Source organism: Eucyclogobius newberryi, unplaced genomic scaffold, assembly GCF_026437365.1.
Source record: "Eucyclogobius newberryi isolate DKJ021-1_F unplaced genomic scaffold, fEucNew1.0.hap1 SCAF_3, whole genome shotgun sequence".
Lineage (NCBI taxonomy): Eukaryota > Metazoa > Chordata > Actinopteri > Gobiiformes > Gobiidae > Eucyclogobius > Eucyclogobius newberryi.
The window spans coordinates 30148067-30163051 of NW_027315945.1; the positions used below are offsets into that span (position 1 = coordinate 30148067).

General features: G+C 45.2%; 2 protein-coding genes across 3 annotated transcripts in view; one reads left to right on the plus strand and one right to left on the minus strand.

Annotated features, from left to right (window-relative positions):
* The window catches only part of efna1b (ephrin-A1b), a 351908-nt gene extending 338994 nt beyond the window's left edge, over positions 1-12914 (plus strand). The window contains exons 2-5 of one of the 2 annotated variants that reach the window (XM_072461669.1): positions 2224-2376; positions 11436-11731; positions 11819-12004; positions 12151-12914. In XM_072461669.1, coding sequence (XP_072317770.1) covers positions 2249-2376; positions 11436-11731; positions 11819-12004; positions 12151-12272 — 732 coding nt within the window. In that variant the 5' untranslated portion in view covers positions 2224-2248 and the 3' untranslated portion in view covers positions 12273-12914. Of the gene's footprint in view, positions 1-2214; positions 2377-11435; positions 11732-11818; positions 12005-12150 lie in introns of those variants that run through there. The other variant, XM_072461668.1, reaches the window with a different exon arrangement.
* The window catches only part of rps27.2 (ribosomal protein S27, isoform 2), a 319694-nt gene that overhangs the window by 21494 nt on the left and 283215 nt on the right, over positions 1-14985 (minus strand). The gene's annotated exons all lie outside the window — the stretch shown is intronic.

Sequence of the window (14985 nt, forward strand, 5' to 3'; positions counted from 1 at the left end):
AGTCACACAGTTCATTCCTGTTTTGAAGGACTTTATAAGGACTTTTCCCCATTCAAAAGAAATATTATTATGATACTGTAAATAACAAGCCTCACCCGTGGATTTTATACAGTAAAAGATACTTATAGAAGACATATTGGCATGTTACAATGGTTTCTCTTATTATAACTCACTCGCAGTTGCATTTTTGAGGGACCATTCCTGTTTTCCTATTTGCAAAGATGTTCCACAGTACGGCATTAAACGCATCAATCTCCATGGAGACGAGCAGGACATGCCACCAGGCCAATTTCTCTTAATAGTAACAGTTCAGATCTGTGGAGAGGCGAGCCAGGTAACCGTAAGAAAGCATGTTTTTTAAGGTATTCTTTTGAGCAATAAAAACACCTGTTACTGAACTAATGCAAGATGGACATATTGGGTGCCATACTGTGAAACATTCAAGGCAAAGGAATAACGTCTCCATGGAGACAAGCCTTACAATGTGCGCCGTTTGATTCTCTATAAAGACAATGACAAACTGAACCCAAACTAGGGTCAGAGCAGAACAATGAGAGCAATAATGACAGAAAATAACATTTTTCATTATTTCAATGACAATATTTAGACAATGTTAACATAATCCTTTAAAAATGTGCTAAAATGTGCAGGTAAATGTCTAATTTGGGGTTGAAGTGTCACATAAAACATGATAGAACTGCGAAATCAACCCCCAAAAAGTACAGAAATAGCTCATTATTCTCTTTTTCTAAAGTTAAGATGGCAATTGTGTTCTCTGTAACTCCTTATTGTATCTCTACAGCAACAATTACGATACTATCCATATTTGTTGGTACATCTCCCAGACGTGCGTGCGTGCGTGCGTGCGTGTGTGTGCGCGCGCTTGCTTGTCATCAAATCAAATCAATTTATTTTTGTAAGGCCCAAAATCACAACAACAGTTGCCTCTGAGGGCCACAGGGAGAAATGAATCAACAATGTCTGTGGTGGCGATGGAGTCAGACAATGTCTGTGGTGGCGAGGGACGATGTCCCAGGGTCCTCTGTCCTTAGACTCTCCGTCATAACTCTACACCCGGTGCCCTTTGCCTCGTGCAGCAGCAGCAGCAGCAGCAGCAGCAGCAGCAGCAGCAGCAGCAGCAGCAGCAGCAGCAGCAGCAGCAGCAGCAGCAGCAGCAGCAGCAGCAGCAGCAGCAGCAGCAGCAGCAGCAGCAGCAGCAGCAGCAGCAGCAGCAGCAGCAGCAGCAGAGCAGCCTGAGGGAAGCCTGTCTCTCCCGCTGGGTCCTCACAGTCCCAATCCTCTCAGCCCTGCTCCGCGGTCCATCCATGCCATCTGTGAGTCTGTCTGCTGCACTTACCTGTCAGGGGAGGACGCCACTACACGGAGACACGGAGACCACGAGATGACTCCGGCTGATAAGACAGTAATAACTCTTTACTGTCTGACAAAGGTAATCAGCAAGAACAGGAAAGAGCAAGCAACAAAACACACACACAAAAACAGACACAGAGCAAAAATATGCAACCAAACCCCAAAAATGCACAAAAATACCCAAGCATTTTCTGGCTGCATTAACGCTGTGAGTGGTGAACAAGTTTAGGCACCGAGCACACATTAACACAACGCGGTTGACCATAAATAAGACACGTTACAAAGCAAATCCAGTGCAAGGAAATCCAACTCTTTGTGTCAACACTTTGTGCAGCTGAAATTACACTGCCAGACTGCTGCCATTTAGCTTGTGTTTATGTGGGTTTTCTATTGCGTGTTGCGCTGTAGCTGGTGGTTTTTAAGTGCGCGCTTTTCAGGAACATATTGGGACATTTCAGCTCAAGAGGAAAAACAACATTTCCCACCGTGTTATTTTTACCTCTCGCCACGAACAGCTCTTATCTTACCTCGCCATTTACACCTATTTGATTAATACACTGCCTTATCGCGCTCGGTCTTAACATTGTTCCAGCTTGTGAAGGGGCTGTTCTTTCACTGCCAGCGCGCGCGCGGGGAGACGGAGGGGGGGGGGGGGGGGGGTTCGGCGCGCGAGGGCGGGCACAGGAGCGCACCGGAGCCTGATTGGTTGTCCGACAGCGAGTGGGCGGTCCGTCGTCTACACAAAACAACCGGGACGCGCTCCACACACGGCAGAGACGAAAGTGCGACCGAGCGCAGACGACTTTTATCACTCCGAACGGCTGTGTGGCGTTTTCACTGAGAGTCTAACAGAAAATCCAGTCCCTTTTCTCCCCGAATGAACGTGTTATTGCGGAGAACGCGAAGTGGAGCTATGGATTTGCTGGTATTTTTGACACTGAGCATCGGCGCGTGGGTCGCGTCCGCGGAGAGGCACAGCGTCTATTGGAACAGCTCAAACCCAAAGTAAGTACCACACGTCTCTACCTGTGTCTTTTTTTACAATATAACAGTGTGTCATTATGGAAGTAGCCTGTATTTTTAGTGTGTTTACGTTTACTGTGTTTTGCCATTGCTACTTCTACTCCTCTTTGACTGTCACTGCGTCTGAGTCGTCACAAAAGAGCCACTGTTGTGAGTCCATGTGACCGTTTAACACAGGATTTGTCAGGTTAATGTTACGCTGGTTTTACCTTCACTCAGCGCATTGGGCCGTGCGTAAACGCGGCGGAACTTGACGCGAGCCACATTTGTCTCTGGATATATTTGTCGAGGACATAGTAATAGTACAGTACTTTTAAAATAGACTGACGCGCGGGTGCTTGACACAACTTTATTATTAGTTTGCATTGCGCGTTTAAAACTCTCTCTGCAGCGTGGAGGAGAACGGTGCGTAATTGCGCTCCTCAAAAAAAAGAAAAGAAAGAGTCACAAATTGCAGATAATTGTGTTCCGAGGTTGGGTTTGTAACGTTATACCAAGACCAGACTGCGGGTCGATGGAGCTTGACAGACGCACGCGATTTACTGAGCTTTTATCTTGAGGTCCAGACACTTAAAGGGGAACAGTGTCATTGTATATTCTCTGAAACCCGAATCAGCCTCGTCTGCTTTCCTTCACCCACAAACACAGACGGATTATTTCCTGCCAATAAGGCCAAACGAGGGCGCCCTGTATGAGGTCCTGATTACATTACAGGCTCTAATTGCCCTTTAAACAATGACAATGGCGCGGGGCCCAACACGAGGCGCGACAATTGACTTGTTAATTGGATCAGAAACAGCGTGCGCCTTGTCGTCACGCTGCGTCACGGGTTTGTACCTGCGTGAGTCACCGGCGGAGGGTCCTTACGTTTTACCGGAGCAGCACCTTAGTCACGTACACGGGGGCGGGGCCAGGTGCAGTCTGACACCGGGACCGGTCATCGATCAGTTGTTAAACTTTTCTCCAATCCACAGAACACAGCTTTCTTTTGCTTCTGGAGGTGCAAAATCCATACGTGCAAAACTTGATTCCCTCCATTGTGTCTGCAGTCGTCCCTAATCCTGCCCCCGAACAGTGGACAAAGTGGAATTGCGTAATCCGAATAATAAAAAAATCGGGATCCTTTCATACTAAATATAGCCGTATAGACATTAACACAGTGTTTATGATCTACGCGCTCCACTGCGGCTTACGCTCTGAACTCTATCATCTCGTGCCATGGCGGGATCACGACAGGGCCGCAGAAAGGGCATTGTGTCTCGACCCACCCACACATTCTCGGTCAACTCTCCTAATCCGATCCCTCCTACAGTTCCAATCGCGCTGGCTAAACGTACCCATCCGTCAGTGTTCCACGAGCTACGTCGCCGGGGCACCGGCGGCAGCTGGCCCATGTATAATAGATGCTAATTGATCCGCTGTGTAATTGCGAGCGGCCGTGATTTGTCCCACACCCAAGTCGCGGACCAGATGGTGGCAGCTTGTCCTATTCATGCGACCCCAGCGGAGAGAGTATGGATCCCGTCACTTTGCACAACAGGCACGCTTCTCTGCCAATGTAATGATTAACAATCCCCATTTCCCCAGAAAGCCTCACTCCCCGGCTCTCAGCGGGCGTGACCGACAGGTGTACCGGCGTGTTGTGCTAAGCCAGGTGTTGTTGTCGTGCAATACGTGCCTCGGCTTGCGCGTCTCGGAGGTGTTTTTCTTGCGCAACGGCGAGTTCGGGTTTATTTTGGTTTGCGCACTGAACGTTTACGCGCACCGGCCTTTCCACAGTCGGTACGGGGAGCGGCCCTTTGCCCCGTAGGCCGTGTGTTAGGAGCGTGAGTCACGGTTTACGCCACACTCAAGGGGGGGGTTAATATTAGCCACGCAGCCGGGCCTATTCCAGTTCCTGCTACTACACCGGCGTTTCAGCTGCTCGTACCTGGCCGTCCCGAGCCCCGTCTCCACTAACTTTAACAGCTGGATCTATTACGAGCTTTGGCACGGCGCCCCCGGATCTCTCATCGCCCCCTCTCTCGACATCTCCTCAGGCTCGCTATTCTTAACTCTATATCTCCTTGACATGTAGTGATTTGTCCGCGTCCAATCCCTCCGTAGCTACGGTTGTTTATTTCCCCTGATCCGCATATCGTTTCTGTAATGTAATATTCTGTTTATCAGCGTCTGGGCCCCGGTGCGGTGCAGTCTGGAGTTATTAAAGGAGGCGCTGCTTGCCCCGACACGACAGTCCGGCCCGGGGCTATAAGTTTAGATGGCCAAAGTTAACTCCCCCCACCCCCTAACACCACCTCCTCCTCCCAAAAGCAATTCCAGCACAGGCCACGTCCCGTCCACCCTTTAATCTGTCATCACACACTAACATAGATTACTGAGCGTATGTAATCTGACCATTTGATCCACAGACACAATTCCATATTAAGATGATGTAACCCGCAGTTGCCTTTGGTCAGTGCATATTCAGAGATAGTTGGTTCACTTTAAACCCGCTGATAACCTCTTACTTCGAATCTTGAGTTCAGTATTGACCACAATGCAACAGGGGACATCCTTGCACTATTCACTCTCCGCTCTTCCTCTCTGCTGCTTATCTTCGCTCCAGACTTCCTTCAGTCCCTCCCCCAAACTCTATCTCTCTCTCACTCTTTTTCTCCCACAAACCCTCCCCTGTTTTGCGCTCATATTTTTCTGACAACTTCCAGATAGCGTCTCTTCACACGGATAGTGTTGTTGCAGTTGTACTCTGAGCGGGTAAAGCATGCCATGTTCATTCATGACATTGCGAGCATAGTTTAGTGTCCACTTGCGGCTCGCTGCTGCCTCCTAAAGGACAAAACAGAAACATTTATAACATCATTTTGATCTGAAGCGACTGATAAATGCTGGGTTTGTTTGCCATTATTGTGACAAGACGGCAAAACTAGACAAGGCGGTTTAACTTTGGCTGAACTCGGCGATCATATGAAGCCAAGCATGATACCATTTGGCCCTCTCCTATTCATGGTGCTGGAATGGAGGAAGGCGAAAGAAAGGTCCTGGTGTGAGAAAAGATTTTGGGGAGGAGGCCGGGGTGAAGGGTGAACCGGCGGAGAATGGGGGATTTTGTGTGGAGAAATTAGCCTGGATGAAGCGGTCGGGTATATTATGTCCAACTTCGGGGGCGACGCAGAATGCAGCGGGGAAAGGGGGGAAAGGGGGGGTAGGGTTAATTTGGTCAGAATAAAAGAAGAGGCAGACGAGAGGAGGAGAGAGTGGACAGTGATGGATAGCAGGAGAGTTTAGTAAGAGGGAAATGGAAATGTAGGCAATTAAGAAACACTTGGCCGTATGGGACACGTTTGGGCGGGAGGAAGAGCTGAAAGGATACTACTATCAGTACGATGTTTGCACTACTTATTTGATCCCTACAGAGCCAAGAATGAACTTCACTTGTGCATTTCGACCTTGTTTATCGGTACATTTAGTTTCTGCAGAATTTATTTAGTCCTGTTTAATTTGCTTTTCACTAGTGTTTCTTAAGATGCTTTGAATCATTGACTGTTAATGGGAGAAAGTCAATACATCAGATCTGAAGGAAAATATCTGCATACAACACAACTATTACTATAACATTTGGAGTTTTTACTTACTTTACTCAATGCAAAACCTGGACTGATCTGAATAATTTAGTGGAAAAGCTCAGTAAAACCAGTAACACTCGGGACTACAGTTTTAGAACGAATGTAGAATAAATCAGAAACGAAGGCGCATTACTTACTGGGGACTAACGCAAAGAGACGTTTCATTGTGTATTAGACTGGCTCTAATTTAATAGCCGAGCCGCTGAGCAGGCTAAACCCATTATAACCCTGACAGCTCCTCGGCGTGTGTGAGCGGAGGTGCGAATCTGCCAGACCACAGCAGATGAATCGAGTATTCGTATAACGTACTAAGTATAACGTACACGTACATCTCCAAAATGAAAGTGCAACTGGAGTGGTGGAGAATGCGAGGCCGCAACATGCCTTTCTCCTCCACTTGTGCCGCTCATTACCTGCGTCTGTTTGGAGGGCCAACCGTCTCCCAACGCCGAGTCAGAAAGGAGCATGTGTGAGAAGTCGTGACCCCGGGTTTCGGCCTCTTCGACCCGACAGGCAGTGCGAGGCGCTCCCCGCGGAGATGAGTGAAGTCCAGCGCGGTCGGAGTCAGTTGCTGGGGCCAGGGCAGTTTGAGCTCAGGGGACAACTGGAGCGGCAGAGGGCCCAAGTGGTCGGCTCCAAATTGGGGGTGCAGGACGCAGGGGTCGTTCATCATGAAGCAGCTTAATGAAGAAGTGCAAACAGAGGTTATGACAGCAGCCATTGATCATTTTGAATGGGAAATACAACTAATTAGGTCCTTATTGTAAAGTAGTGTCAGCGATGATTCGATTTGAGTCCAAATAAAACCCTAACGGAGACAAAACCAAAACGAAAGGCAAGTTTTTACACCGAATAAGGAAAATCATGAAGAAAATCCACCCTTTTCAATGTTTTCATTTTAAAACACGTGGTACTATTGTAATATCAATTATTGTGTCAGCCAGTATTGCAATATCAATACGTTTGCGATATATTGTGCAATTCAGGGACAAATAACGGGTTTCTTATTGTAGACCAAAAACTACCCTAACGTATCTACAAACAATTAAAGACAACCTAACAATTAAATACCTATATCAAAATGTATACAATTAGTTGTTAATCAGTTGTATCCATTCAGTTAGATACACTGATAAGAGTGGGACTCTAACAAACACAAAGCGTGAATCCTAAATGACTTTTGGGGAGGAGGGGGGGCTGCCTCTCCCTCAACATAAATTATTATTGCAGGCCCTGGGGGGGACACACGGCGTGAAGGAGGAGCGAGGCGGCTAAGACAATAGCTGGACTTCAAAGCGGAGTGTTGGGAAACTCGCCTCCTGTCATAACATCACTTGCGTTGCCTCTTTATCCCTCGCTCGGCTGCTGACGCACACAGGCCGCACTCACCATCATGTGAGAAGTGACCTGCTCGGGAGCGGAAGAGGTGCTACAACCACCTTCAACCCCGAATGTTTGCGCACAAATCAGCACACACTAACTCACTGTCGGCTCCAGGAGGGCTCCCGAAACAGATGTGCCTGCGCGCCCGGGGCCGGAGTCGCCCTCTATACGGGGGTCTTCAGAGAATGTCTCTCCTGCGCTCGGGCGGAGGAGGAGGAGGAGGGCTGAAGTAGGTTTGCGAACAGCGCTCCGACACCTGGCGCTCGCTCACACACAGCTATCGTGTCAGTGCGACTCTCACCGCGCCGAGAAGTGCCAGAGAAAGGGGGCCGGCGGCGGCGGCGAGGGTCTCAAATGGTCGGCTTTTGATGGGATGCGACTAAAATGGGTTTGTGTGCCAGAGACTGAAATTCAAAAAAACGAGAACCTGTCAAATCTAAAAGCTTAAGAATGACCCAAAAAAAAGGGTCTTGCTTGGATTAGATGCTCGGAATAGGATCATTGTGGAAACGGGGACAACAACAAATCAAGCTACGGTATATGTAATAAAGTTCATACAGAGATGAATTTTAAAATGTTCTGCTCTCTGTAAAGTGTAAAATGTGAAATAGGGCTAGTCCTGAATGCAGAAGTTTGAAAAGGACAGAGAAGCTTTTGCATTGATGAGGTGTATTGAATAGGATTGTGGCAGCGATAAAGATAATGAATCAAGCTGAACAATCTTCTGGTTGAATACGGGCTATTTTAGAGACTTGCGCTATAGGAATAGGTATAAACCAAGAGAACTGACAAAATCTCACACACACAAGCCAGAAAAGGACAAAGTCGTGCAGGTCTTGCCTTGATTGGCTGCTCCGTCTGGGTTTGCGGTTGCATAAAGACAACAGTAATTTAATGATGAACAAATGAAGATAAATGCTAATATGCGCCGAGCTCAAGTGCACTCAGCGGGGGCCCGGTTTCTTAGAGTTTGTTAGTGAAAGCTCCACAGGGGGTAAGGTAGGAGAGGTAGAAGGGGCCTTGTAGCCTCCGGTCATTCATTCTTTGGGGAGGGAAAGGCTATAATTACAACCTTTTCAGTCCTCCTCCCTTGCTTTTTTCAAGAACACTTTAGCCCAGGCCCCTAACAGCTTTTAATTAGCCAGGCCATTGACAAAGGAGGCGGGGGACTGCGTGGAAGGTAGCAGGGATAAAAGCAGAGTATTCTCGAAACGCAATGACCAGGAGCCATGAATGGAATTAGAAACAGAATCCAGCCTTTTTGTTGCCTTTTGACAAGTGGGTTTTCCATTTCATGCAGAGGTCAGGGAGGACAAGAGCGAGGCCACGACGAGGGAAGAACACGGCAGCACAAACGTACTTCCGGAAAAACACTAGAGATCACTCAAGTCTTTGCGTCCAATGCCGCTATTATAACCAACTAGACAAGATGTTTGTCTAATTAAACGTGACCAGTGTATCGCTGTTGCACCTGCACAAAAAACCTTTGAGCAGTCGCCATCACTGAAAAGAAAACCTGCGATCTACATACATGCTCTTAGGTCGCGTTCACACATCAAAAGTGGGACTAAACTTGGACTAGACCAGGGTTAAACCAAGACTAGAACAGGACCAAACCGAGTCTAAATCCGGACTAAACTTGGACTAGACCAGGGTTAAACCAAGACTAGAACAGGACCAAACCGAGTCTAAATCCGGACTAAACTTGGACTAGACCAGGGTTAAACCAAGACTAGAACAGGACCAAACCGAGTCTAAATCCGGACTAAACTTGGACTAGACCAGGGTTAAACCAAGACTAGAACAGGACCAAACCGAGTCTAAATCCGGACTAAACTTGGACTAGACCAGGGTTAAACCAAGACTAGAACAGGACCAAACCGAGTCTAAATCCGGACTAAACTTGGACTAGACCAGGGTTAAACCAAGACTAGAACAGGACCAAACCGAGTCTAAATCCGGACTAAACTTGGCTTAAACCAGGACCAAACCGGGCAGGTGTGAACGCATCCTAAATCCATGCTAGTTCCACTTTTGCGCTGCAGTGATTTGCCCATTCGTAGTGCATCGCAAGAGCAGAGTAGGTCCAGGCACAGAGCGTGTTTTGACAGGTCGGTTAGCGGCGTTAACCAGCACAAAGGGGAGGGAGGGGCCCGCCTGTGTGTTGGAGCCACTGTGTCTGCAGCCCACGAGCAGGGGGTCCGCACAGGAGTCACAACAACAGGAGGAGGGGACGACCGAGCGCTTTGATGACCCACGACGCGCACACGTACAAACAACTGCAGACGCACCGGCGCTCTTGACACTTTCACCCCTCGCACACGTCCACACCAGTTCAGACGCAGATTGAGTTGCTGGATCGGGGCCCTCGTTGCTCCTGAGGGTGTAATCAGAGTCTTGCGCGTATATATCAATCTTTCTCCACCTCCGGGCGCTTGGCTGAGCGTCGTCGAGAGGGGGATCGTGCCGAAAGTGCTGTCAGGCGTGCTAAAAAGACAAACTTGTTTTTAAAGAACAGAAGATTGCATTGATTTGCTAGTTCTACAGTGAACTCCTGTCGCCTTTAACGTCGCTTTATTGTAATTGTGATTTTGTCAGATCGATTGTAATTTCAACACAGAAAAACATAAGTGATTCTGAAAAAGATCAAGACATAATATCAGTCAGTACCTTGTCAAACATTTGTCATTAAGTATGTTTCTTTTTGCAGTGGCACACCAAACTTTAAAGGAGACATATTCTCTCAAATTGACTTTTATGAGATTTCAATGACAAAAAGTTAAGGTGAAGTGCCAATAGTTGTTTTAGATCAATCAGGTTTACAATGAACAGTTTTAAATCATGATCTACAAATGATATAGTTTAATTCTAATTACTTAATATGTCTTTTCAAACATTTCATTTGGATTGAACACAAAAACAAAACAAATCACAGCTCAGAATTGGATATTTTTCACGGCAAACAGTATATGCCTTGTTCCTATGTTTTTAATATGGCACCGAGCATTTGAGGAATAAGAAGACAAAGCAATAAAACGAATTGGAAGGTAAAGATGAAAAGGTTGACGCGTTTACAGAGTTTGTCTTTGATGGCCCCAGTGGGAGAGCAGACGGAGCGGCTGTATTGGCTGTGGAAGGCGCACACACCCTGGTATAAAAATAGTTAAACAGTCATAAGAGTTCTGACATGATTTGCAGAGACTGGGCCGCGGGCCAAATGCTCAGTGTGTAGGAAGATGGACGTTTTGTACGAGGTGTGGTTTTTTTTTTTGGATTGGCAATAACAGAATTTACCAGTTGGTCCTGATCAGGCGCTTTTGTAAATGTGTCACGGTCGATGAAAACAAACAAGCTCACGTGTTAACGCAGTCACGACAAAGGCTTTACTGTCAAAACATGCGTGTACCTGGAGTTGTGTACGCGTGGTTTACAAACCGGCCTGTTGAGGTATTTTCCGAGGGATCGCGCCAACAACCGGACAGTATGTTATTTTTGTGAAGTGCGTTTGTGGGTAAGCAACGCCCAAAACTAGTGAAGTACCTTGTACGTCAGAGTGATAAAAAGATTTGCTTTGCCTTGACATGGCAACTAAGAATTCAAATATTTTATGCTTTTTAAGTGGTCTGAAGTTCTACAAATATCGATATATTGGTTGCTGTATCGATATATCACCACGAGTTTTGACAGCACTACAATTACGGTGCTTATAGGTGCTTCCTATAAGTTATCTGTCCTTTTCCTCTGCATCTACCTGCGTTCCAACAATGAAATTTCCCCATGTGTGGACAATAAAGGAATATCTTATCTTATCTTATCTTATTTAGTGAAAGAAAACTGTAAAAAAAAAAAGCATGAGCAAATATTATGTCCGATAGATCCATTATTGTTTGACACACAACAGTGGTTTGCGTTTGGTGGCTCAAAAGCAGAAATGACAGCAGTTACAGCTCTCAAATTAAATACCATCTTCTGCCCCGCCGTGTGCCATACGTGTGACTTACCCTCCCTCTCCTTCCTCCTGCCTCTCTGCAGCTTCCTGTGGGACGAGTACACGGTGGAGGTGCGCATCAACGACTACCTGGACATCGTCTGCCCGCACTACGCCCACGGTGAGGTGTCCTCGCACGCCGCCGAGCGCTACGTGCTCTACATGGTGGAGAAGGAGGACTACGACGTGTGCAAGCCCCACTCGTTCGACCAGCTGCGTTGGGAGTGCTCGCGCCCGTTCGCCCCGCACGCGCCCGAGAAGTTCTCCGAGAAGTTCCAGCGTTTCACCCCCTTCACGCTGGGCAAGGAGTTCCGCCAGGGAGAGAGCTACTACTATATCTGTAAGTCGTGCTTCTGAGATGTTACCGACGGACGACAGATTTTGAGAGCATCGGCTAAAATGTGTCTCTTTATTTTTCCTGCTGCAGCTAAACCTATGCATCACCACGGCGAGGAGTGTCTGAGGTTACGCGTGGATGTGGGCGGGCACAAGGGAAAGACACATCTTCTGGATAACTCTAACGCGGAGGAGACGGGGAAGAACTTCGATTTGGGAAAGATCAAGTACCAAGCAGCGGGAGGAGTCCACAACCCGTCCAACAGGCTCCCAGCAGGTGAGGACTCCCACACAAATAACTACCAGATTAAAACATGATCTTGATATGGATGGAAATACATATTAACAAAAATGCAAAATGATCAGAATTCGATATTTTTCATCCGCAATCGACTAAATTGTCTTTTGTTCCCTCTTTTTCAGACGATCCAGATGTGATGGAGCCTAATGTCCAGAGGAGTATTGGCAGCTCAGGATCTCAGCTGGCGTCTTTATCAGTCTTCCTCATCGTAGCGCCCGTCTTGTTAGCGTTATGGCTACAATAAGACTTGAATGGACTTCACAGACTTTACAAACCCTTTGCTGGCCATTGGGACCATGAAGACAAGATTTTTATACAGATTTTTCTATATGAATGAAGTGTGTGCCTGACGTTGTGCGACTGTGGGATGTCGATCATTCCAAAGTAGAAAAATGAACCTTGAAGATGTGGGTGTTTTTTTTTTACGATGTTTGAACAATAACGCACATGTTTTTTCGACGAGCAAAACCGCAAGGACAATACCTTAATGTCACTGGTACATATGCACTGTATTTCTATGTATTCATGCGTCATTTAGCGTGGTAGCTGTTGTCATAGTAGTTGTGTAGCACTCGGCTCCCAAATCATTTTACAGAGCAATGCAGTATTTATTTTTTACCATTTTTTTAAATCACATTTTCTTCATATGTAACAAGCTAATTTGGGAGTTGAGATTCATCCGTACTAAAGCCCCATTTCCATAGTGACGACATCATCATGGTACAGTACATACATTGGCTGATCCAACTTGCAAGGGATCACTTTACCCAAAATGCTTCACATTAGACTGTTTATAATGTTTATAATGTAAATTTGTACATAGTATAATATAAGAAAGTGTAAAATGTGAAATTCTTTTGTGAAATAAAACTAATGTGATGTTAAAGCTTGGTCTTGTATATCTTTGAAACTATTTGAAACTTTTGAAACCGTTACATTAATACGAAGAATGTGTGATAGTGACAATAGTGGTGGTGGTAGTAGTAGTAGTAATAGTAGTAATAGTAGTGCGGTAATAATGGTAGTAAACAATATACATGAATCATTCCAGAGCTATAGTTTAAAAAATAATGTTTAGGATGTTTTTTTAAGTCATCATCCAGCCCCATAATAATGAAATCACAATCAAGTTTTTAATTATTTCTAGTTTAGTTCTTCTAAGGTTCTACTCAGTCTCTCTCTGTTCAAATAACTTCAGTGTACAAGGATATGATAATAACTTTTATACATCATTATTTTTAACTTAGTGCACAGTGGCAGAGGGGTTAGAGCCCTCACTTCCCAATGGAGATCATATCAACTGCGACTCCCTAATGGGAACAAGCGGTAGAAAATGAAATGAAAACATGAAAAATAGGATTTGGCCTTCTTTTGAATAGAAAACTGGGATTGATGTTGGATTTACTCCCGCATATTTCCACATAGTCATTTGAGTACGGAAGGAAAAGACTCTTGAACAATAGATGAAGTGAATTTTGACCCAAACGTACTTTAATATGACCCTTTGTCTGATTATAGGTTTGCTATCAATAATAAAGGTTGAGGTTCAATTAGGGATGTTAAGATTATTTAATTTTACAATAATCATGGACTTAACATGTCACAAACCTAATGTGTTTTTCATACGACTGTGTCAGAAAACTAGCTTTATATAATACATTTGAATAATCAGACATGAAAGACGATTATGGTTTTCACTGTTGTTTGGTTTTGGAGTCAATAATCATGAACAACCCGACTCAAAACATGTATAATGGGTAAAATGCTACAGCTAAGATGGTCCTGATCAGGCCTAGCTCAAAATCTCACCTTAATCTTTACTTTAAAACGTTAGATTGATCCAAAGTTCAAGTATCAGAAAACAAGTGAATGGACTGTAAAAATAAACATGCAGAAATATCCCCACATACACCCGTTTGGGAAATAAGATCTTGTTTTGCTTATTCTCATGATGATCCATGTGTGCCAGGTTCAAATATCACCATAAGTTTACTTCTGCCAAAGTCAGATTTGTTCTTCCTTTGGCCTGCTCCTTTCATCGCCTGTTACTCATTGGCCCAGGTTTCAGTTTCACAGCCACAAAACCAAACACGGGAGACGAAAGCGGGGCCAAGAGAGCAGAGTGGAGCCCCCTCACAAACTGTGGCCCGGGTGAGAAAGTGTCACTCTCGTACTGCTCCCATTTTGGGTCAGTTAATCCTGATAATGATGGCTATGGAAAAGAATACAACTTTATTCGTCAGTTCCAAGATAAAACTGTAATTTCCTTTCCACATGGGTTATTATGCACCTATAGGCCTGAACCAAAGTATCTTTTTTAAGTTTATTTACTGAGAATCTAAGGGAAAACAACAACAGTTCTGACACGGATTTGAAAAAGGACTAAGCCAAGACTTCTCTAGGACTAAATATAAAGACTTAACTGGGACTAGGAGGTCTTAAACAGGCCCTGAACCAGGACTAAACCAGGACTTTAGGATGAACCTCAGTTTTGCAGTACATTCCTAATCATAATATGTACTTTGAATCAGCTTTAGAGCGAGAGAGAGAGCGCTGACAAAACGTAAACTTAAACAAACTATGACTGAAGAAACAACCATGATTTAAGTAGTTTTGACAAATCTAGATTTATTTGCTCACATGTTTACGTCAAAATAAAAATGTTGGAATTTCAAGTGTAATTTAATTTGAAATAAAGACAGTGATAAGTGATAATATCAAAATAAGCACCAATATATGAAATATGTTGACTTTTTTATGTTCTTCTAAGCTGCAAAACTCTTAAATCAAGAAGGGATTTTACCTCGAAGCATTTCGAGAGAGTTGAACATGATGGCGTGTTGGAATGAACAGAATCGCGCTGTGCAAACTTACCTGCCCAAAGAACTGACTGAAAACTGTCAAAAGTCTCTGCCTCGTGTCAAACCACACAACATTACATTCAAAGTCAGAACACA